Genomic DNA, 25,609 nt, shown 5'->3' on the forward strand with positions numbered 1-25,609 from the left:
ATCAGCCTGCGTGTTTGGGTATTTTCTGATGACACTTAGGAAACAAAAACAATTGTCGTTTTGTCCTTTAAGCTCCATGGCAAATTGGAAGAAACTAGATGTCTTTAACACTTCAGTCAAAAGTACAAATTGTATTTCATTTTTTATTGTAATTTCATTCGTGTCCTGTGGAAGTCATGTTGCTCTTCTTTGTCTTGCTCTTCCCTTTTTTATTGTCTGTTCCTGTAACAATGTACTGTACATACAGTCTGATGAGTATTTCTAAACTATTTTTATCACAGTATTATTTTTTGCTTACTTTCAATAAATACTGCAACAGATTTTCCTTTTTTAAAGACAAAAACTGATTTTTCTAAACCTGTATTTAATATTTGTAAAATACGGCTTGAGCATTTTCTTCTGTAGGACGTTATACAAAAATCAAAGAAAATAAAAGGGTGGGAGTAAGTTAGATTTATTTATACAGTATAGCAATTTTTACAGGTAAACCCACCAAGTGCTTCACAAAATTTTAAATAGTCATAATAAAAACAATACACAAAAAAGCATGGAAAGTACTCAAAATAACCCCCAACGATAAACCTGCATAACTTTCAATGTACACGTGAACGAGAATATACGGGAAAGGTCAACCATCACGTTTGTTTGCCTCGAATGCTAAACTGCAGGGCTACAGTGGGAGCTCACTGTAGGCGAAGCAGCGAGCATTTGGTTTATCAAGTATAGCACCCAGTGTGCCCTGCGATTGGCTGGCAACCAATTCAGAGTGTCCCCCTGCCTCGTGCTTGAAGATGGCTGGGATAGGCTCCAGCAACCCTGCTACCCTCGAGACGGATAAATGAGGTCAGGAAGATGAAGTAGAGCACCAACACATCTATTATATGTCTTACAATCAAATTTCATTTTTCCTTGGTCCATGAAAGGCTACGTGACACAGTCCATAATCAGGCATGGTACGTTCAATGTATCACTTCACGGTGGACTGGCAACCCGAGGACTAATCCCAATTTGATCGCAATGCGGGGCAGCGGGATTTGTTTTGTTTCGATTCGTTGGTTGTCGGTGCATGTTTGCCACTAGTGTTAGTGCAAATGTGTATGCTTGCACACTGGGTTGACCGGGGGAGATTAGTAGTTTCCAAAGTCGATCTTTGGTCAAAAAGGTTGGACATTTACAGTGTACAGTGATACCTCCGTTTATGAACTCCTTTTTACTAACTTTTCGGTTTACGAACATTAAATTTATGAAAGTTTTATCTTGGCATACGAACTTTTTTCGGGATACACACAGAGCTGCCTCAATGAGTGATGTGTCGTTCGCGAACGAGTCCCTATTCCCCGCCCCCAGTCTTCGGTTAAAGCCACGTGATTGGTCAACAACACAGCAGTGAGGGGGGGTGGTTAAACATTCAAGAGACAGGCAGATGACAGTGAGATAGTTTCAACTTTGATAGTTCAAAGGCAGAGTGTAGACTGCAAGGTTAAAATATCCAATCAATCAGGCTCCACAAATAAACCGCACAAGCCATCTGTACACTTGATGCAAAAAACTATCAACCCAGCTAAACAGAACACAATTGATGAGGAAAAAGGTACAATTATCGCAGAGAAAGCACCTACAAGGGGTCATTCCTCAAGATGGTGAAAGAAGAAGGTTACGTTCCTCATCAAGTGTTTAATGCTGAGGAAACCGGCCACTCCATTCCATCAAGCCATCAACAACCATCACAAAGGTAAATAAAACGACTTTATGATGCAGTACAGTTTATTTCTTTAATTTTAATACCATAGCACATTTATTATACATAAAGTAGTATATATTTTGTATAGTTTTAAGGCTTACAAAATTAGAAAGTAGAACATTGTGTTCTATGGGGAGCTGGGAACGGATTATTCTCATTGTAATGGTTTCCTATGGGAAATTAATTTTTCGGATGCACAGTTTTCGCCTTACACACTCTGTCTGGGAACCAATTAAGTTCGTAAGCCGTAAGGTTCGTAAGGTATCACAAAGTTCGTAAGGTATCACTGTACTGTAGTGTTCCATTTTGGAAAGTGTGAAGAAACCGACGGACTTGGCACAGAGAGAACCGGACACCTTCACTCAAGAAGGCCGACACGACCTGGCTTTACTACAGATGTTTTCTAAATCAATGCCTTCCAATTCCTCTGCATTAGGGACTGCTACGGACAAAGATGAACTTGTACGTGTCTCAATGCCCACACCCACTCCCATTGATTATCAACCACATTGACAACCTTTAAAATAGTAAATATACTGTGTATCATTGGGAGGTTTGTTTAAAAAAACATTCCAATTAATCTGGCTGATTATTTCGACAACTCGTTTTTAGCAAACCATATTTTTACTTTTTTGAACTCTGAGATGGTTATATCAAATCTATGTTGCATCTTCTCACCAGAGTACTTCCGTCAAGGCAAACGAATCGATTTAATTCCCAAACATGAGACATTCTTTTAAGCAGAACATTTGCTAGTGAAAGGACATACCCCCTCCACAATGCTCCAGTTGTTTAATCAAGATATGGTTCATCATATCAAATGATTTCTGCAGATCCTCAACTGTCCCATGACTGATCTCATGTTCACTCGTGTTGATGTTTATTCCATCATTTTTGTTTTATTTCTCTGATCCTGTGTTTATATTATTGTGTGAATAGTAAAGAACATTCTCACAATTGGTTTTTTGTCTTTATTTCTCATCTGATTCAAGACTTTAAAGGACAACCGACGCCTCCGGATAAGTTTTGTCCATAATTTGTAAAATCACTTCTACTGAGCGTATTTTACAAAGATTCCACGGCATACAGCTATATTTTATGTTTTAAGACTCCCGGTGAATATTCAAGAAGTCTTGTTTTGGAGTTGATGACAATGCCTGACCGAGAAAGCAAAAAATTTGTCCATACCTACGCAGGTAAATTCAAATCTACATCACATTGCAAATCAATTATTTCTCGCTGGATTTCGACCGGTAGATGACATTTTGGCTAATGAGGGTGTTGAAACCGCAGTTTAAAAAAAACACAGCTGTTTTCTTCTACGTTGATCGAAACAGCACCACTCTGTCCCCTAGTGGACAATCTTTGAATTGCACCACTTTAAAAATATGAATTCCATGTCGTCTGTGCATTTTTTTCCACTTTTAAATTAAGCTGTGAGCCTCCTTGGGGCGGTTCCTGCCCGTGGACCGTATGTTTGACACCACTGATTTAGAGTATGCTTCATCGTCTGAACATAATCTCAAAAACCTGATGTTAACTACAGGTACTGAGAAGGTCTCATAATTTTGACGTGGACAGTGTTATTAAAAACAACGGAGAAAAAAAGCAATTTTAAGTTTGTTTTTATTATTGTGTGTATGACTTACAGTTTCAATCTTTATTCAGTCAAACCGTTTTGTTTTACATTCACGTGCTTTATCATTCATAAAAATTCATACAAAAATTCAGTGTATCATAAAAAAGTAACAATTCTGATTATTTTTTTTAGTTTAGCTTCCAGAATTAATTCACAATGTCATTTTCACTTTAAATTTTTCATTAATGGTGATTTTTTTAAATACAAAGCAGTTATGGTGTAGCACAAAATAGCCGCATACGTGGGAGTATGCCCGATGTCCGTTCAAATGTAAGGGTAAAATAATAAAATATAATTAGCCCTCTAACATTCATTTGAAAAGACAGGCTTTGGTGGATGTTTGCATATAAATTCCTACATTTTTAAAGTAGAATTAGAAGCAGATCCGCTAACAAAAAGACACAGACTGCAAGTATTCATCTCAAAGTCAAAATTTGCTCATGTCAATGGTGGAACTAATTTTCTTTTCTACGTTTTCCAGCAGTGTATTATAATGTGTATTCATATCATTTGGACTTTAGATGTGGTTCGATTCCGATCCATCCATTATCCAAGCCACTTAATCCTCTTGACTCTTGACTGGAGAGTATTTTAGATCCGTCTTGTGGCATCCTGAACTAATTGCCACCCAATCGTAGGAAGGGTTTATAATACAAGGTATTTGTCCCAAATTTATGACTGGATAATATATGTGTGATAACCGTTATTTTTAACTCAAACTTCTTTTCCTTTCGGCTTTTCGGCCTTCAATGGATCGCCACAGCGAATCAGTGTCCTCCATCTTCAGAGGTTTGATCCACATGTTTGTTTTGGCCAAGCTTTTACGTTGGATGTCCTTCCTTACACAACCCTCTGTGTTTATCCTGACTTGGGACCGGCGCAACAAGACTTATGTCCCCTTGTGGGTACAGAACAAGCAACTCACTCAGTAAAAGGCTCCCAAACACAAAATGGTCATCGGCACAGCAACAATCAAAAAAGCAAAACTATACTCACCATTTGATGACAATGCTCTTTTCTTACCGTGAAATGGGCATGTCTTTCCCTATATTACATCACAAACTTAACCAATGTGCATAAATGTGTCCGCCCCAGTGCCAGGGTTTTTGTAGTTTTTACTCGAATTGCAGGACCCACAGTGTATTGAGTTTTATTTACATTCAATGCAGCGTAAGAACAGTCTCTTCGTTCATCAGAAAAAAAAGAGTTAAAGGACAACCAACACCATTTTTTGTCAGAAAAACGTGTTATATTTTTAGTCAAATGCAAAACACCAATAAAAATGACTTAGTGTCCCAAAACTGCCACAAATGAGCTAGAAACTGGGGAGATTCAGAAAGTCCCGCCCCCTTATTCGTGACGTCACGGCAGGATACTCCTTCACAAACTGCCTTGCTCCAGAATCAAAACAATGGCTTAAAGGACAACCGACACCATTTTTGTGTGTCCTAACTGATATAGTCAAGATGTCGGGGGACATCCCTTAAAGCAGGGGAGCGTGTGTAGGGGGTAAAAACGACCTCCGTTACTGTATGTTATTCGATTAGACTACCAAGTCAGGAGAGGGCGCTACGCGCCTGTGATTGGAACAGAGGAAGACAATGGAGGCTCAGCTCACGCATGCGCAGTCATTCATCAATGCCGATTAACACGTTTGTCTCGTGTCGTCTTTTCCTCGTCGTTCACAGGTATTCAAAATAATAATTTTTAGACATCCTCAAGATGTTAAAGTAATCGGGGACTTGTTGGGCGATGCTATATATGAAACCGTAGTTTTGTGGCTTTGATGAATGTTTTGTGGCTTTGATGAATGTTTTGTGGCTTTGATGAATATAGATTTTGGGATGTCAATTGTAGTTCCCAGCACAACACACACGAGCGTGCAGACGTGCATACGCATGTGCGAATGTGGAGGATATATATAATGTATAGAAGTTGAATGGATAGATCTACACATTGATGTATTCTGATATTGAAATTGCTGAATTGATGTTTTGATGAGTAAATAAGTCAGATATAAATGCAGCTGTGTGAAGCTGATTAACACGTTTGTCTCGTGTTGTCTTTTCCTCGTCGTTCACAGTGCTACCTGCCTGTGACGCCTTTGGAGGAATTGTCACCAACTCAAAAACAAGACTTCCTGAATATTCAGCATGAGTCTTAAAACGTAAAATATAGCTATATGCAGTGGAATCTTTGTAAAATACACTCAGTAGAAGTCATTTGAAGTGATTTTACAAATAATGGACACAACTTGTCCGGAGGCGTCAGTTGTCCTTTAAGAGAGTTCAGATTCAGAGAAGATGCTTTCTTGTTCCTCATCCAGTTATGAATATGATTGAAATTGTTCTGAAGAGGAAAGCATAAATGTTTGCAATCGATTAAAGAAGTTCTTCCCTATCAATTCGAGCCATCTGGACTCCAATGTAGCGTCCCAGAAAATGCACAAGATGGCGCACAAGCTCTGTTGGAAATGGGCTGGTTTGTCTGCTGGGAATTTGTGTCAACTTAACACCTTCTTTATGCGTTTTACCGCAATTGGTAGTCTTGCTGCGACACACAACGATTCACCATTGCGTTATTTATGTAGTTTTGCTTCTAATTTCGCCATCAACACAATGTTTTCAGACCAAACAAAGTGCCCAAAATGCATTGGGTGTCGCTAGGTCAGTCACAGGCGTTCCCTCTGTGACGTCGCGTCAGGATTGTCGTCAACTCGAAAACAAGACCTCCTGGATAATAAGTGCAAGTCTTATAACGCAAAATATAGCTATATGTGGTGGAATATGTGTAAAATGCGCTCCGTTGAAGTCATTTGAAGTGATTTTACAAATTATGGACGCAACTTGTCCGGGGGTGTCGGTTGTCCTTTAATTCCTAAGTTATATGGATCTGGAGGTAACTGAGCTTGAAATGGGGGCGGCTGTACAAAAGGCAAATGCTGCCCCCTCGTGGGAGGGAAAAACATTGCCAGAGGTCTGACCAGTGCTTTATCGGCAAACCCCGCTCCCTCTGCAAGAAAAAACAAAACCTGAACAAATTTGAGAATGGCGCTACACGTCATTCTTGTCAATTCACATAGAAATTCGGGAATGGCAGTGAATGAGTTAATCAGATCTTGACGACCAAACTCATTACGTACTTGTCCTTGAGCATCGATGAAAAGGTTTCTTCAGCCGTCATCTGTACTTATCCAAGAAACTTCGTCAGCAAACTAAAGTCTTACTGGTAGTTTAGGCCCCATATATATCCCTACTGTCCAGACATGGCGGTGCCGGACTCTGCTTTGATAGGTCCCTGCTCTCAAGTTGGGGGGGAGCCGAGGACTACTCCACTGATTGTTCTATCGTTCTGACTAACGACTGGCCTGATTGCCCCACTTCCACCGGTATCACTTCATCAGTATTACTAATCCTATTTTGCCAGTAGCTCCTGTGTTTTGCTTTTCTACTTTCATTTCTTTCATAACTTTGCTGCTGTGACATGTAAATTTCTCCACTGCAAGACTAATAAAGGCAAATCCAAATCCAAAGCAAGCTGTTGTACGGACGATCCAAATTGAACCTCACCCCACCATATCAGTTTAAAGAAGGATTTAGATGTTTTATGAAAATCGCTTCTTTTTCTCCCCTTTCAAACCATCTATGTTCTTTCGCTAAGATTTTAACCTCATTGTCATCAAATGAGTGGTTGCTAGCTTTTAGGTGCATATGTACTGCCGATTGAGGCCCACTTGTATTATCCCTGCGATGTTGATAGTCTTTTTTTGAGAATTTGTTTAGTCTCCCCTCTTTACAAGTTTCTTTCTTACAATGTATTGAATAAACTACATTACTTTGTTTTTCATTTGGCAGCCTATCTTTTGAATGCACTAATTTTTGCCTTAAAAGTGTTTATCGGTTTGAAATAAGTAACTCCTGCAATGTAAGGTACTGCTACTCCTCTTCTTTTTGTATCTTCAGAATTTTTGGTTTCATTCCCTATTCTTTTTTTCTGACATTTGTTAAATGACCCACAGTTAGTGAGTGCTCTCCAGATATGTTTGACTCCTTTTCTCTACCTTCGACGCATGTTGGTTTTAGTTTAGCCCTATGCTGGAGGGTTCTGATACCTCCTAGTTTGTGTCACGTTCCGGTGGCGACAGTTGCAGCTGACGAGCGGGAACGTTGGGGATAGGTGGTGGATCGCCAAACAGGACAGAGGCGTAAGTGCAGGCAACCGATTTATTAACAGAAATAATGACGAAACAAACAAGGTTAGTGGGCGAGCGGCGGCAATCCACCCAACCACACTAACTAACAAAATGAAAAGGCACACGAGGGTGCAAAAACAGCCTACGACACGAGGCAACAAAATACATGCGATCGTGGCTAGAATGATATCCTCGGGCGAAGCAACTATGTACTGAATATACATTCAAGGTACTGGCAAAGCGTGAGGCGAAGTATCTTCCGACGCTGGGTAAGTGCCAGCGTCGGGTTTAAATGTCCCGCAGTCAGTAATGAAGGAATTGACAGCAGCTGGCGAACGGCGGGAGCGGAGGCTCCGCCCCGCTGTCAACTCGCTCATGACAGTACCCCCCCGCCCCCCCTCTACGGACGCCTCCTGGCGGCCCACCCGGTTTGGACGGGTAAGCCTCATGGAATGTCCTCAGGAGCGACGGGTCCAGGATCCAGGCTCGCGGGACCCATTGACGATCCTCCGGTCCGTAGCCCTCCCAGTCGACCAGGTACTGGATGCCCTTTCCCCCTGCGCCAGGATCTCCCGCACTGCGTAGACCGGTCCTCCGTCGACCATCTGCGGGCGGGGAGGTTGGGCGGGAGGAGGGGCCAAGGGGCTGGATTCCACCAGTTTGATGAGAGAGACATGGAAAACCGGGTGGATCTTCATGGAGGCAGGCAGCCGGAGTCAGACCGCGACCGGGTTGATGATGGCCTCCACTGCGAAGGGGCCCGCGAATCGTGGACCCAATTTGAGAGTGGTCCCGGCCAGCCGTAGGTCCCTTGTGGACAACCACACCTTCTGGCCCACCTGGTAAGCCGGCGCGGGACGGCGACGGCGATCCGCAACCTTCTGGTTCCGGGCCGCCGTGCGTGATAGGGCTGCCCTGGTCTCCCTCCATACCCGATGGGCCCGCCGAAGATGGTGTTGTATCGACGGGACCTCCACCTCCCCTTCCTGTGTGGGAAAGAGCGGAGGCTGGTAGCCATAGGCCGACATAAATGGTGACCGACCTGTGGCTGAGGAGACCAGGGTGTTGTGGGCATATTCCACCCACGGGAGATGGATGGACCAGGCCGATGAACGATGGAGACACATGCAGCACAGGGCCGCCTCCAGGTCCTGGTTCTTCCTCTCGGTCTGGCCGTTGGACTGTGGATGGTAACCGGAGGACAGGCTGGCCGACGCCCCCATGGACCTGCAGAAACGCTTCCAGACCCGGGATACGAACTGGGGCCCTCGGTCCGACACGATGTCAGTAGGGATCCCGTGGAGACGGACGACGTGTTTGACCAATAGTGTCGCCGTCTCGATAGCGGACGGCAGCTTGGTCAATGGCACAAAGTGTGCCGACTTGGAAAACCGGTCCACTATCGTGAGGATGACCGTCTTACCATGGGATGGGGGGAGGCCGGTGATGAAATCTACTGATATGTGGGACCAAGGGCACGGGGGGACGGGTAGGGGGCGGAGCAGTCCTGCCGGGGGATGATGGGAAGCCTTGCCACAGGCGCATGACGGGCATGCCTTAACGAAGTCCGCCACGTCGTCGCGGAGCCGCGGCCACCAGAATCGCTGAGAGACGAGGTGCTCGGTGCGGCTCACCCCTGGGTGACACGCCACCTTGGATGCGTGCCCCCACTGGAGCACCTCCGAGCGCAGCTACTGGGGAACGAACAGTTTGCCAGTGGGACAGTTATCGGGAGCCGGGATACCTCTTAATGACTCCATGACTCTCCGTTCGACCTCCCACTGGAGCGCCCCCACGATCTGGCGGCCGGGCAGGATGGATTCCGCGAGGTCGTCCTTGCCAGCTGGCTCGTGGATCTGCGAGAGGGCATCGGGCTTAGTGTTTTTGGTCCCTGGACAGTAGGTGAGGGTGAAGGAGAAGCGGGTTAAGAAGAGCGCCCACCGTGCCTGGCGTGCGTTCAGCCTCTTGGCGGCCCGGATGACCGCCAAGTTTTTGTGGTCGGTAAGCACGGTGAACGGCTCTTTCGCCCCTTCGAGCCAGTGCCTCCACTCTTGAAGAGCCAATACGACGGCGAGCAGCTCCCGGTTGCCCACGTCGTAGTTGGCTTCTGCGGGGCTGAGGTGGCGGGAGAAGAAGGCGCAGGGGTGGAGCTCCTGGTCGACTGAGGAGCGTTGGGAGAGTACCGCCCCAACGCCTGAGTCCGAGGCGTCAACCTCCACAATGAATGCAGCGTTGGGGTCTGGGTGGCGGAGAACTGGGGGGTGAGTGAACGCCCCTTTCAGCAGGCGGAACGCCGCGTCCGCTTCTTCCGTCCACCTGAACGGGGTCTTAGTAGAGGTGAGTTGGGTGAGAGGGAGGGCCTTCCGGCTGTAGTTACGGATGAAGCAGCGGTAGAAATTGGCGAAGCCCAGGAAGCGTTGTAGTTGCTTGCGAGAGGTGGGCGTGGGCCATTCTACCACCGCTTCGGTCTTGGCGGGGTCAGCCCGAATCTGCCCCCGCTCCACGATGAAGCCCAGGAATGGTAAGGAGGAGGTGTGGAATTCACATTTCTCGGCTTTTATGTATAGTCGGTTCTGCAGCAGCCGCTGCAGAACCAGCCGGACGTGCTGGCGATGTGCCTCGAGGGACTTTGAAAAAATTAAAATGTCATCCAAATAAACAAAACAGAAAATGTTCAGAAAATCCCTCAAGACGTCATTAATCAGATTCTGGAACACAGCGGGTGCATTGGTGAGACCAAATGGCATCACCAAGTACTCGAAGTGTCCCAGAGGCGTCTTAAGTGCGGTCTTCCACTCATCCCCCTCCTTAACCCGAATAAGATGGTACGCGCTCCGGAGGTCCAGTCTAGTGAAAACGGTCGTGGCCTGGAGGGACGCGAAGGCGGAGTCAATCAATGGAAGCGGGTATTTGTTCTTGATAGTTATTTCATTGAGTCCACGGTAGTCCACGCATGGACGCAGCGATTTATCTTTTTTGGCGATAAAAAAGAACCCCGCTCCCAAGGGTGACCGTGACGGCCGAATGAGCCCGGCTGCAAGTGAAGAGTCAATGTAGTCCCGGAGAGCCTGTTGTTCGGGTTGGGAGACGTTGTAAAGCCGAGAACTGGGGAATGGAGCGTTGGGCTGGAGGTCGATGGCGCAATCATAGGGACGGTGCGGTGGTAATGACAGGGCGCGGTCCTTGCTGAACGCCTGTCGTAGGTCGTGGTAACAGGGCGGGACCCCCTCGAAACTAATAACATCCGGTGGGTATCCGCGAGATGATGACGACCCGCCCGCGGCCGACCTGAGGCAGTGGGCGTAGCAGAGGGGGCTCCACCCCTGAATGGTAGGTCCGTCCCACGAAATGGCCGGATTGTGGGTCCCCAGCCAAGGTAACCCGAGCACGATGGGAACCGAGCGTGATGGCATTACGAAGAAGCGCCGGTATTCCACGTGGTTGCCTGAGAGTACGAGTCAAAGTGGTACGGTTTCTTGCTTGACCTCGGCGAGTAACCGACCGTCGAGATCGAGTATGCTCCGACTCGCCCCCAGCTGGACAACCCGACAACCCAACGCAGACATGATGCGCGGGTCTATGAAACAGCCGTCGGCCCCCGAATCCACGAGGGCCCGAACAGACATGGTCCTGGTGGGACCGTGTATTACGGCATCCAGCTCCAGTCTCTGCGATGCGAACCCACCCGCGGACCTTAACGGGACCCGTAGTTTGGGGGGACGGGGCGACTTACAGTCGCTGGAGGGTCTCCCGGGGGGCCCCCAGCTAGAACAGTCCGGGGCTAGGTGTCCCGACTTCCCACAGAGGTGGCAAGCCGGGCTGGGGTTGCGTCGCCCTGGCTGTCGTGGAGCGGCCCTTTCGCCCCCCATCTCCATAGGCTTCATGGCCGCGTTCCCCCCGCGCAGAAAGATCCCGGCTCCGCCCCCTCGGGTCCCCGCCGGGGGCTCGGGAATACCCTGGGCAGCTCGCTCCCGGGTCCTCTCTCGCATCCGATTGTCCAGCTGCACCGTGAGGGAGATCAGTTCGCGAAGGCTGGAGCATTCGTCGCGGGTGGCCAGTTCGTCTTTTAGCGTCGCACTGAGGCCGCGCCGAAACATCCCCCGCAGGGCGCGGTCGCCGTATCCGCTGGCGGCTGCCAGGACACGGAAGGCGATGGAATATTCCGCCGCCGATCAGCTGCCCTGATGGCAGCTCCACAGCTGGGCCTCCGCGTCCTGCCCACTCACCAGGTGATGGAACACCTGCCGCAGCTCGGCGACGAAGTCCGGGAAGGAAGCTCGGAGCTCCGGCCGTGATTCCCAGACGGCCAACGCCCAAGCGGCTGCCGGGCCGGCAAGCAGGCTGGTGACATACGACACCTTTGCCGCGTCGGTGGTATATACGGAGGGTTGTTGGTCAAATACGATGGAGCACTGCAGCAGGAATTGCGCACAGCGTCCGGGCTCCCCTCCGTAACGGGCGGGGTGTGGGAGGTCGGGTTCGCGGCTCATGGTTTGGCAGGGGACGGCCGCCGAGGCGGAAGCGTCACTGATCTCAAGTCTTCCTACCCGTTGAGCCAATACGTGGATGTCGCGGCGGATCTCCGCGAGGGCCGGCACCAATTGACCGATCTGCTCCGCCCGCTGAGCGAGGACGGAGAAGATACGGTTACTGTCTGCGGGATCCATGTTGGTCGGAAGATTCTGTCACGTTCCGGCGGCGACAGTTGCAGCTGACGAGCAGGAACGTTGGGGATAGGTGGTGGATCGCCAAACAGGACAGAGGCGTAAGTGCAGGCAACCGATTTATTAACAGAAATAATGACGAAACAAACACCGTTAGTGGGCGAGCGGCGGCAATCCACCCAACCACACTAACTAACAAAATGAAAAGGCACACGAGGGTGCAAAAACAGCCTACGACGCGAGGCAACAAAATACATGTGATCGTCGCTAGAATGATATCCTCGGGCGAAGCAACTATGTACTGAATATACATTCAAGGTACTGGCAAAGCGTGAGGCGAAGTATCTTCCGACGCTGGGTAAGTGCCAGCGTCCGGTTTAAATGTCCCGCAGTCAGTAATGAGGGAATTGACAGCAGCTGGCGAACGGCGGGAGCGGAGGCTCCGCCCCGCTGTCAACTCGCTCATGACAGTTTGTGTTGTAAAGGGTGGTTAGAATCGAAAAGTAAGTATTGGTCAGTGTGCGTAGCCTTCCTAAAGACTTCTGTTTTTAGCGCTCTGTCCTGCCCTGATCTTGTTAACTGTAAATAACCTATTGCCTTGACAAAGTTCAAACCAAGATGCACAGGTCCAATCCATCCAACAATAAAATGGACCATACACAGCTAAGTCAGTCACATTAAGAAGCCAGAAGAGGCTCCTGATCCTTTCCTTTGCTCTTTCGTGTGCGGTAGGCGATAACCACAGCCAACACTACCACAGACAATGAGCACACGGCACCAAAGACCGTAGTGCTGATGTTGGTGCTGAGCATCTTCTTCATTTCCATTTGTACTCTGCTCAATTTGGTTTCTCCAGAAACTGACAGAAGACATGAGTATAGATGTTAAATCATGGGATCAGCAGGTTCATGGGAGTATGTGGTGCTCTCCACAGTGTCGGTAGGCACCTGGCTTTGGAGCGTCACTCTTTTTCATCACATAAACGTTGTCCACGTCGCCGTTCTCGCTCGCATCAGCTTGCATCATCTCTGGATTGTTGTGATGGACAGCTCCACTAAGAAGACCCGCACTGACAAACTGAAAAGGACCCTGAGTCAGGGATTGCGTGGAGGTTCGCGATCCCACAGCTCGTCTGCGCCTGCGGAACTCCTGGTTCAGACAACCCATGGCACATCTGGACAGGAGATCGTTCATGTGGCACATGAGGACGGTGCAGGTGATGTAGACCTGATGTAGATGGCATGTCACTATTATTTATTGAGCAAACATTCATTTCAAATACAGTGATACCTTGGCTTACTAACTTAATTGGTTCCTAGACAGAGTGTGTAAGGCGAAAAGTGTGTATCCCAAAAATTAATTTCCCTAAGGAAACCATTAAAATGAGAATAATCCGTTCCCAGGTCCCCATAAAACCTAATTTTTTACTTTCAAATTTTCTAAGCCTTAAAATGACACAAAATATACCTTATTTTATGTATAATAAATGTGCTATTGTATTATAATTAAAGAAATAAAATGTACTATATAATAAAGTTGTTTTATTTACCTTTGTGATGGTCGTTGATGGCCTGATGGAATGTCAGCATTAAACACTTGATGAGGAACGTAGCCTTCTTCTTTCACCTTCTTGATGAAAAGGTTTCTTCAGCTGTCATTTGTACTTCTTTGAAGGGGTCGGACGTTTCGCTGCTTATCCAACACAAAATTCCTATTATTTCAAACCGATAAACACTTTAAGGGAAAAATTAGTGCATCCAAAAGATAGGCTGCAATACATTGTAAAAATGAAGATTGTAAAGAGCAATACATTGGGGGGACTAAACAAATTCTCAAAAAAGACTTTATCAACATCGCAGGGATAATACTAATGGGCCTCAATCTGCAGTATATATGCACCTAAAAGCTAGCAACCACTTATTTGACGACAATGAGGTTAAAATCTTAGCGAAAGAAAATAGATGGTTTGAAAGGGGAGTAAAAGAACAATTTTCATAAAACAGCAAAACCCTTCACTAAATCGCCATGGTGGGATGAAGTTCAATTTGGATCGTTCCTACAACTGACTTCTTAGGCAACATATGCTTAGTTATGCTGATGAGGTAATACCAGCGCAGACTGGCCTGATTGCTCCAATCAGGCCAGTCGTAGACCCCATACTCAGGCAGGACAATAGAAGTAATCAGTGTAGCCGGAGGGACTAGTCCTCTGCTCCCCCCAACCTGAGAGCAGGGACCAATTATAGCAGAGTCTGGCACCGCCACGTCTAGACAGTAGGGATATATATAGGGCCAAAACTACCAGCAAAAAAAAAAAATGTTCGCTGACGAAGCCTCTTTGATAAGAAGCGAAACGTCCGACACCTTCAAAATAGTACAGACGACGGCTGAGGGAACCTTTTCATCAGTGGTTGTATATTATATGCAATGAGCGACCAGTTAGCATGTTAGCCTCACAGTGCAGAGGTCGTAGGTTCAATCCCGGCTCTGGCCTTCCTGTGTGGAGTTTGCATGTTATCCCCGTGCCTCAGTGGGTTTTCTATGGGTCTGCAGTTTCCTTCCATAATCCAAAAGCATGCATGGCAGGCTTGTTGAACACTCAAAACTGTCTCCTGGCGTGAGTGTGAGTGCGGATGGATGAATTGTATGCAGTTGGAAAAGTTGTTAAAAGAGAGATTCAGTCACCTGATCATTGTTTCCGTCAAATCTGAAAGCTTGAAACTCAAACTGCAATGACAATCTATCAATCGCTTTGACTCTTAATGAAGGATCTTCTACACACCTATGAGGAAACAAAAATATTGTGTATTAAACATTGCTGCCACTCTGTCTTTACTCTTTATTTATTCTCCTATCTTTTCTGCTTTACTCACAGGCAATTAATAACAAATAAGACTTTTGTCACAAGAAAATGCTGGCTGACATTCTCTTGTGAGAAAAGTCCTCATCACAGTGTCTTCAAAAATCATTGAATAAAACATGACTCCTGACATTCTTGTTGTGGTTTATAATAATAATAATAATAATAATAATAATAATAATAATAATAATAATAATAATAATAATACATTTCATTTATAAGCACCTTTCAAAACTCTCAAGGTCACTTCACAGTCACGGGATTAGTTTTTCTGTGGGTGAGCAGCGACAGCCACATACGCCAGCGTTCATTCAACCCGGAATAACTCAAATTGATATAAAGTGAGCGAGCTCGCGAATAGATAACTAATAGATAGATAGATAGCTACAATCACAATGCCCCTCCAGGGGAAATGGTGACTCCAATGTGGCCCGAGCCTTTCACGTGCGAGTTGACAGCGGGGCGGGGCCTCCGCTCCCAACCTCAGTCAGCTGCTGTCAATTCCGTCATCTCAGACACTGGGACATTAAAACCAGTCGCTGGCCCTCACCCAGTGTCGGAAGATACGACGCCTCGCGCCTCGCCCGTGCTTTGAACTGCTTTCGGTACGAGAGTTTGCTTCGCTCAAGGTATTTATTAGCCGCGATCGCGTAAGTCTGCTACTTTCGAGATCGTGTGCTGTTTTGCACCCTCGTTTGCCTTTTTACTTTCCCCGAGCTTGTGAGGCTGGACGGATCGCCCCCGCCCGCCCACTCGCTGTGCTCTGTTTTGTGAGTATCTGGTCATCATGTTTTTTTCCGGGTCCGTGTTATCTTGGACCCGGACCGTACCATCTCATTCGGGTTAGGGAGGGGGACAAGTGGAAGACCGTGTTCAAGACGTCACTGGGGCAGTTTGAGTACTTGGTGATGCCATTTGGCTTAACCAATGCACCCGCAGTTTTCCAGAATCTGATTAATGATGTTTTGAGGGATTTTCTGAATGTTTTCTGTTTCATATACTTGGATGATATTTATTTTTTTTTCAGAATCCCTCGAGGCACATCGCCAGCATGTCCGGCTGGTTCTGCAGCTGCTGCAGAACCGACTTTATATCAAGGCCGAGAAGTGCGAGTTCCACACCTCGTCCCTATCCTTCCTGGGCTTCATCGTGGAGCGGGGGCAGATCCGAGCTGACCCCGCCTAGACCGAAGCGGTGGTAGAATGGCCAACACCCACCTCCCGCAAACAATTACAGCGGTTCCTGGGCTTCGCCAATTTTTACCACCGCTTCATCCGCGATTACAGCCGGAAGGCCCTCCCCCTCACTCAACTCACCTCCACCAAGACCCCGTTTAGGTGGATGGAAGAGACCGACGCCGCGTCTGCTTAAATGGGCATTCACCCACCCTCCAGTCCTCCATCAACCCGACCCCAACGCCGCGTTCGTCGTGGAGATAGACGCCTCGGATTCGGGAGTGGGAGCGGCACTCTCCCAGCACTCCCCAGTTGACCAGAAGCTCCATCCTTGCGCCTTCTTCTCCCGCCGCCTCAGCCCCGCGGAAGCCAACTACGACGTGGGCAACCGGGAGCTGCCGTCGTATGGGCGCTACAGGAATGGAGGTACTGGCTCGAGGGGGCGAAAGAGCCGTTCACCGTGTTTACCGACCATAAAAACTTGGCGGTCATCCGGGCCGCCAAGAGGCTGAACTCTCGCCAGACACGGTGGGCGCTCTTCCTAACACGCGTCTCCTTTACCCTCACATACTGCCCAGGGACCAAGAACACCAAGCCCGACGCCCTCTCGCGGATCCACGAACCGACAGGGAAAGAAGATCTTGTGGAATCCGTCCTGCCCGGCCAGCAGATCGTGGGGGCGCTCCAGTGGGAGGTAGAACGGAGGGTCCAGGCGGCGTTGAAAGGTACTCCGGCTCCTGATAACTGTCCCACAGGGAGACTGTTCGTGCCCCCGGCGCTGCGCTCGAAGGTGCTGCAGTGGGGGCATGCCTCCAAGGTGGCTTGTCATCCCGGGGTGAGTTGCACCGCGCACCTCGTTGCCCAGCGGTTTGGTGGCCATGGTTCCGTGACGATGTGGCGGACTTTGTGAAGGCCTGCCCGTCGTGCGCCTGCGGCAAGGTATCCCACCAACCCCCGGCAGGGCTGCTCCGCCCCCTACCGGTCCCCCCGCGCCCTTGGTCCTACATATCTCTGGACTTCATCACCGGCCTCCCCCCATCCCGTGGTAAGACGGTCACCCTCACGGTAGTGGACCGGTTTTCCAAGTTGGCCCACTTTGTGCCGTTGACCACCATCGAGACGGCGACACTATTGGTCAACCACGTCGTCCGTCTCCACGGGATCCCTACGGACATCGTGTCGGACCGGGGCCCCCAGTTTGTTTCCCGGATCTGGAAGCGGTTCTGCAGGGCCATGGGGGCGTCAGCCAGCCTGTCCTCCGGTTACAACCCACAGTCCAACGGCCAAACCGAGAGGAAGAACCAGGACCTGGAGGCGGCCCTGCGCTGTGTGTGCCTCCATCGTCCCTCTGCCTGGGCCATCCATCTCCCGTGGGTGGAATACGCCCACAACACCCTGGTCTCCTCAGCCACAGTAGCCACACAGGTCATCGTTCATGTCGGCCTACGGCTACCAGCCGCCTATCTCGGAACCGTGCCTTTTGTTAATAAATCCTCTGCCAGCACCAACGTCTCTGCCGTCCGCTTAGGGATCCTTTCCATTCATTAACGTTCCGACAAGTCGGCTGCCACTGTCGTGTTCGGAACGTGACAGAGCCAAAATAACATGCCCTAAAACCAGCCCTTCTTCACCCTAAACATCCATGAAGCTTAGGTCAACCGACACCATGTTTTTGTTTCCTGACTGACACAAGAAAAACGTTTTAGAGCATCTAAAATACCCAAAACACGCAGGCTGATATTTTTAGTCAAATGCAAAACACCAATAAAAATGACTTAGTGTCCCAAAACTGCCACAAAATGAGCTCAAAAACTGGGCAGATTCAGAAAGTCCTGCCCCCTTGTTCGTGACGTCAGCCAGGATACTCCTCCACAACATGCCTTGCTCCAGAATCAAAACAATGGCTTCAGAGAGTTCAGATTCGGAGAAGATGCTTTCTTGTTACTAATCCAGTTATGAATATGATTCAAATAGTTCTGATGAGGAAAGCATAAATGTTTGCAATCGATTAAAGAAGTTCTTCCCTATCAATTTGAGCTGTCTGGACTCCAATGTAATGTAGAAAATGCACAAGATGGCGCACAATCTCCGTTGGAAATGGGCTGATTTGTCTGCTTGTCAACTAGTATCAAATAGTAGTCTTGGTGCAACACACAACGATTCATCATCACATTATTTATGTAGTTTTCCTTCTAATTTTGCGATCAACACGATGTTTTCAGACCAAACAAAGTATCCAAAATGCATTGTGTGTCCTTTCTCGGTCAGGGGCATTCCTGACGTGACGTCACGTCAGGCATCGTCATCGACTCGAAAACAAGACTTCCTGAATATTCAGCGCGAGTAAAATATAGCTATATTCGGTGGAATCTTTGTAAAATGCGCTCAATAGAAGTCATTTGAAGTGATTTTACAAATTATGGACCCAACTTGTACGGAGGTGTCGGTTGTCCTTTGAAGGAACAAGTCGTTTGGTTAGATCAAAATAAAGACATAAATGAAGGGAGCACACACAAATGATGTATGTCGTATGCACATGATGGAAAATGTGGCAGAACAAGATTTTGTGGAGTCATTTTCTATAGGTGAAATACACATTGAGTTTTCTATTTACGACAGCAGTTTGTGTCAGTACTCACCCTTCCTTGACAAGGTCATAGAAGTCATTATTGTCAGGGTTGTCATCAGGGGTGGCTTTACACGAGTCCAGGAACAAACTAACATTTGCCAGTTCAGACTCTGCCTTCAGGCTCAAATAAATATTTCGAAAAAAGTCAACCTGCACTGGAAAAGCATTTGGCTGCACCTTTTTTGTGAAGTTGCCATCTGTATAAACATCAAATAAACAGCTAAAAGTGTCGACTCTGGAGTCGCTGAAAATGTAATCAGACTTCTCAATGTCATAATTTGAGGAGATTGTGGCTGTTTTAGGTAACCGGCAAGAGAACCCAATCTTCACCGTCTTTCTTCGGAATACAACTTTCAATGGATCGTGTATGGTTTGGATTTGATTCTTGAAAAAAATAGACTTTTCTTCATCCTGTTTTTGAAGAGAAACGGAAGAAATGTGAAAGTCACTACTGAGAACAAATGGGCAACATTTCATACATACTTCAGAATCCCACCATTGTTGCAGAATATTAAAATGGAGGGTAGGGGGAAGTCAATAGTCACCTCAATCGTTGTGCCACAGTTGCTGAACAACATTGAGCCAATGATGTGAGTGGCATTATAAGTGACCAAACATGAAGGGTCATTCAGTGAGAGAGAGTTCACATCCACGTCAGGCAATGTCGATCTCTCAATCGCAACCGTCATTTGGTTGGCTGTGCAGGTCACTAGTGTAGGACCTGTTATCACATTTCAGGAAAATATCAACCAATCAGTAAAAGATCATTTAAAACTGAACTTTTTTTTTTGTCTTCTCCAAGACACCTGATTCAATTGATCAGCTCCCTGGGAACATTTAAGAAGGGTTCGCAACCAATGGGTGGCGCTGTTGTTTCGCTCTCCACTCTGGTAATCGGGGGAGATGCGGTGTTGTGGGATTCAGAAAAAAAATCAACCGTGGTTTACTTCGAATGCCCCGGGGTAATACAAACGTATGCGCACAACAACTTCCTGTCCAACAATGTAAATCGGTCCGACACGAAACACTAACCAAAGCAGGCTTTCCTTGTTTAAATAAACATTTAAAGGACAACCGACGTCTCCGGACAAGTTGTGTCCATAATTTGTAAAATCGCTTCGAATGACTTCTACTGAGCGCATTTTATTTTTTATTATTATTATTTATTTTATTTGAGATTCCACCGCATATAGCTATATTTTCCGTTTTAAGACTCGCGCTGAATATTCAGGAAGTCTTGTCTTTGAGTTGGTGACGAGTCCGTATGTGACGTCACTAAAGGACCGCCCCATGACCGTAAAAAAGACGCATTGTAGCGGTCCTTCCATCACGTCAATGTATTTTGCTGTACTTGTTTGGTCTGAGGACCTCGTGTTGCACCCAAAAGCCGCCAGAAGGCCAGAAGAGGGGGTCCAAGCGCAATACAGTAAGACCTCAACTTACGAACGCCTTATAATACGAACTTTTCATCATACGAACGTCAAATTTATGAAAATTAAGCCTTATAATAAGCACTATTTTCATAATACACACCCACCACGGCCGGTCGATCAAGCACACAACCTTCGGATCGGTGATCTTCGGCGGACGCACACGACCGAACCGCGCTCCAGCCGGCGCTACTTTCCATACCCCTTCTCATTGAATGCACACGTCGATCGCCTACTTGGAGCTTTTTGCTGATAATTTTACTATTATGGGACCGGAAAATAAACACCACAGGCTCATGTTCAGCCTCAGTTCAAATGTGGTGCTATGAATAAATTGAAGAAACTACCAGCCATACACGTCTACTCTGCTCTGTTTATTTGTCATCCAAGACTTGGGGTGCGTTCAGGTTCGACAATAGCGCACGACTTCTCATGACTCTAGGCTGTTTGGAAAGCATTGTCTAACTCAGGGGTGGGCAAACTTTTTGACTCGCATTGGGTTATAAAATTTGACAGAGGGGCCGGGCCAGGAGCATTTGGAGGGAGTGTTTGGGCCGGAAACACTAAACCTAAAGCATTAAAGGACAACCGTCGCCTCCGGACAAGTTATGTCCATAATTTATAAAATCATTTCAAATGACTTCGACTGAGCGTATTTTACAAAGATTCAACAGCATATAGCTATAGTTTACGTTTTAAGATTCATGAAGTCTTGTTTTCGAGTTGATGACGATCCCCATGTGACGTCACATTTGGACCGCCCCTGACCGAGAAAGCGAGACACAATGCATTTTGGGTACTTTGTTTGGTCTGAAAACATCGTGTTGATCCGTGTTGATGGCGAAATTAGAAGCGAAACACATAAATAACGCCATGGTGAATCGTTGTGTGTTGCACCAAGACAACTATTTGATATTCGCTGACACAAATTCCCAGCTGACAAATCAGCCCATTTCCAACGGAGCTTGGGCGCCATCTTCTGCATTTTCTGGGTGCTACATTACTGTCATTGACGGCTCGAATTGATATGGGAGGACTCCTCGAATCAATTGCAAACATTTATGCTTTCCTCTTCAGAACTATTTGAATCATATTCATAACTGGTTGAGTAAAGAGAAAGCATCTTCTCCGAATCTGAATCCATTGTTTTGATTCTCGAGCAAGGCAAGACGTCGTGGCGTGACGTCACGAACAAGGGGGTGGGACCTTCTGAAACTTGCCATTTGCGGATTCATTTTGAAGTCATTTTTATTGGTGTTTTTCATTTAACTAAAAATATCAGCCTGCCTGATTTGGGTATTTTAGATGCTATAAAACGTTTTTCTGATGTCAGTGGGAAACAAAAAAATGGTGCCGGTTGTCCTTTAAATGTAGTGTGTACAAACCTCATAGCACAGTAATAACACTACAACCCAATTTATTAACTGTCTTCCCAATGTGAAAAATATCCCTGATCAGTTAATAAATTTGTCTCAAGGAATATGGCGTTTACATACTATTTCGCAGATACTTGGAGGAGGAAATGGAAATAGATTAAAATAACATATGCACTGTGATTTATCAAGATTGCGTCTGTTTTCATTGAAGGGGGTTTTCATTGAAGTTAAAGAAATCAACATTTATTGAAAAATGGAATCACTTTCAACATTCAAAACATATTATTACACAACGAAATATTCAAGCTCAATAATACCTACTTGTGTTAAATTCCGCCAAATCATAGATGGTTTGTCCTGACGCGCGCTCAACAAACTCTCCACTGACGCCCTCGCCTTCACGCGCAAACATACATGTGTACCGCCGCCAAGCACACAGACATAGGCTACCTGCTGTTGAAATTTGCATATTCGGCACGGCAGCCAATCAGAAGCCTGCTTCTTTCTTCCGGACTTTCGCAAGCGTTATAAAGTCGTGCAATTGCATGTCATTTTCCAAAATAGATGCACAGAAGCTCAGCCCAGAAGCAAGATTCAAAAGAAGCTAACAACATATGTGACGCTACAAAACGTAAATTTACATTAAACGGTCACTGTAAACTGTACGTGAGCCTTATGAAAGGGGCTTAGTGGCTTGTAGCAAGCAATGCAAATGTTGGATTGTGCACTGTGATGACAAATGACTACTGCAGCAATATCTACAGCCATGCACATTTACCGTAAATTAAGCAAGGTAGCATTTGTAGTAGGTACATTCTTGATTTTAAAAAAACCTTATACTTTGTGACAATGTTTTTTAATGTGATTAGTTGTCTCATTGTGCTTCAAGTTGTGAAAAATGGGGCAGGCAACTTTTCAGTTATCTGCCCTGTTGTCCGCTAACTTTTTGTCATGAGTTTCAGACACTATTTTTACTATAATTTGGGCAAGTTCTGCGGGCCGGATTAAAAAGCCTGACGGGCCCTATGTGGCCCGCGGGCCGTAGTTTGCCCATGTCTGGTCTAACTGAATGAGCGGTGACAAACACGTTTTTGTGTTTCTACACTTGAACGCACCCCCCTGTCAAGATGTGATAGAAGTGATTGTGATTGGCTAAAGGATAGAGTCATGTGTCATGGTAAGCCAATCAGAGCTAGTGTTTTCACACACACCGGAAATGCGTGTCAATAGTCCCGCTAAATTGTCACGTGCGAGTTGACAGCTTGGGCGTGGCTGCCGCTCGCGACACTTCAATTTAATTTCATTTCAACGAGTCACTGTCACCTCACCAGTGACATTATTACGACGAAAGTGCATCGCTATGTCTTGTGCTCCAAAAGTTTGCTTGCGCTCCAAAAGTTTGCTTTGCATGAGGTGATTGTTCGACGAGAGTGTGCCATTTTATTCGCTCCACCCGCCTTCTTTTGTCGCGTTTTATTCCGCGTCCGTGGAATCATCGGACTCGCGCCTTTTGTTGTCATAAAATCTCTGCCAGCACCTGCGGGACTCGAAGTGAATGCAGGACAAGCAGAAGCAGGCCATTCAACAGTTGATGTGCAGGCTTTTATTGAACAGTTCCATTCAGAAAAGGTTATAAGAATCATCAACACGATGAATGATAATGTGATGCCTCAGTTTCGTAAGACCTTACAAGTCAGAAAGCAACAGGTGTCAATTAAGAGCCACCAATGACCATCACAAATGTAAATAAAGTGACTTTATTATACAGTGCAGTGTATTTCTTTCATTACAATACAATAGCACATTTATTATACATAGGATAAGGTAGGTTGTGTGTAGTTTTAAGGCTTATTTAGTTGCAAAGTATATTTTATGGAAACCCGGGAACTGATTATTCCAATTTTAATGGTTTCCTATGGGATTTTTTTTTAGATACACACTTTTCGCCTTACACACTCTGTCCGGGAACCAATTAAGTTCGTAAGTTGAGGTCTCACTGTATAAGAAATTTATCAGCCTGTGGAAACGGAGGTGGCCACAGGAGGTCGCCATTTTGTGCCTCTTTTTTTGTGTGAGAGATTTCCTCCCAATGTTGCCTCAAAATGGCACCAATAAAATCTTTAATTAATTGCAATCATGTATGCTTTCCTCTTCAGAACTATTTGAATCATATTCATAACTGGATGTCTTGTCTTGTTATTGTGTTTTCTTTTGTCACTTTATGTTGTTGTGCGTCGTGTGGAACGGTTATGGATTGTTTTTCAGCATTTATGGCCAGGGCAATCATCAAGGAGAAGACTGTGCTGAGCGGTTTTCGGCAGCATGAATATTCCAGTACTGTTTTTGGGTGGAACGTCGGTGCCATTCGACTGTCATCGCTGGACACCACAGGGGCCGTTGTGCTTTTTTGCGCCTGTAATGGGCAGCATCTTCACAGCCCCGCTTTGGCAGCGGAAGGTCTTTTCGTCAATGGATGCTACAGCTTCGTGTTTGCTTTCAGCATTTAGCTTGTAGTAGACGGGCAAATTCCACCATGATGTCCCTGATCCACTGCTGAAATGGATGCTTTGATCCTCTCCTATTTCATCTAGAACTGCTTCTTGTCATCACAAAGAGGGTACAGCAAGTCTTGAAGAATGAATGACTCGGTGTCTTTGTGTTGTCATATTTGTTATTTTTTGTTTTTCCCAAGGTGGCGGCGCGTGAACACGCAGCGGCTCCCCTCTCCCAGCAAATTGGCGTTTTCATGTTTATTATGTTTGTTGAAGTCATTATAAGTGCCTTGCATGCTGGGTCCGAGAGGACAGTAATTTCATCTGTGCTGTATGTCATGCATATTAGCATATTTGACAATAAAGCTGACTTTGATTTGACTTTGATGTGTAACAAGAAAGCATATTCTCTGAATCTGAAGCCATTGTTTTCATTCACTAGCAATGCAAGACGTCTTGGCGTGACGTCACAAACTGGGGGCGGGACTTTATGAAAATGCCCTATTCGCAGCTCAATTTTTTGCAGATGTTTGACACTTTAAGTCATTTTTATTGGTGTTTTGCATTTGACTAAAAATATCATACTGCATGTTTTGGGTATTTTAGATGCTATAAAACGTTTTTCTGATGTCAGTTAAAAAACAAAAAAGTGACGTCGGTTGTCCTTTAAAGGAAAACCAACGCCTCTGGACAGGTTGTGTCCATAATTTGTAAAATTACTTCAAATGACTTCTACTGAGCGTATTTGACCAATATTCCACCGCATATAACTATATTTTACATTTTAAGACTCGCGCTGAATATTCAGGAAGTCTTGTTTTCGAGTTGGTGACTATTTCTGACGTCACGTCACGTCAGGAATGCCCCTGACCGAGAAAGCGACACACAATGCATTTTGGGTAGTTTGTTTGGTCTGAAAACATCGTGTTGATCCGTGTTCATGGCGAAATTAGAAGGAAAACATAAATAACGCGATGGTGAATCATTGCACCAAAACTACTATTTGATACTAGTTGACACAAATTCCCAGCAGACAATTCAATCCATTTCCAGCTGAGCTTGGGCGCCATCTTGTGCATTTTCGGGGAGCTACATTGGAGTCCAGACGCCTCAAAATGACACAGAAGGACTTCTTTAATCAATTGCAAACATTTATGCTTTCCTCTTCAGAACTATTTGAATCATATTCATAACTGGATGAATAACAAGAAAGCATCTTCTCAGAATCTTAGGCCATTGTTTTGATTCGAGGGCAGACATTGGCAAACTACGGCCCGCGGGCCACATACTTTTTAATCCGGCCTGCCGAAGTTAGCGGACAACAGGGCAGATAACTCTGAAAAGTTGCCTGACCCATTTTTCACAACTTGAAACACAATAAGAGGACTAATCACATTAAAAAACATTGTCAC

At 46.2% G+C, this 25,609-nt stretch overlaps 2 protein-coding genes across 2 annotated transcripts in view; both read right to left on the bottom strand.

The window, feature by feature from the left end:
* LOC148900233 (uncharacterized) overlaps window positions 1–25,609 on the bottom strand; it is a 236,690-nt gene that overhangs the window by 47,686 nt on the left and 163,395 nt on the right. The window lies entirely within an intron of this gene.
* LOC148900234 (uncharacterized) overlaps window positions 12,343–25,609 on the bottom strand; it is a 42,063-nt gene continuing 28,796 nt past the window's right edge. Inside the window, exons 10-14 of the mRNA XM_088991811.1 lie at window positions 19,445–19,620; window positions 18,910–19,310; window positions 14,921–15,017; window positions 13,184–13,463; window positions 12,343–13,095 (exon numbers count right to left, since the gene is read on the bottom strand). Coding sequence (XP_088847937.1) covers window positions 12,914–13,095; window positions 13,184–13,463; window positions 14,921–15,017; window positions 18,910–19,310; window positions 19,445–19,620 — 1,136 coding nt within the window. The 3' untranslated portion in view covers window positions 12,343–12,913. The remainder of the gene's footprint in view (window positions 13,096–13,183; window positions 13,464–14,920; window positions 15,018–18,909; window positions 19,311–19,444; window positions 19,621–25,609) is intronic.

Source organism: Hippocampus bargibanti, linkage group LG03, assembly GCF_051943395.1.
Source record: "Hippocampus bargibanti isolate YZ-2025 linkage group LG03, ASM5194339v1, whole genome shotgun sequence".
Lineage (NCBI taxonomy): Eukaryota > Metazoa > Chordata > Actinopteri > Syngnathiformes > Syngnathidae > Hippocampus > Hippocampus bargibanti.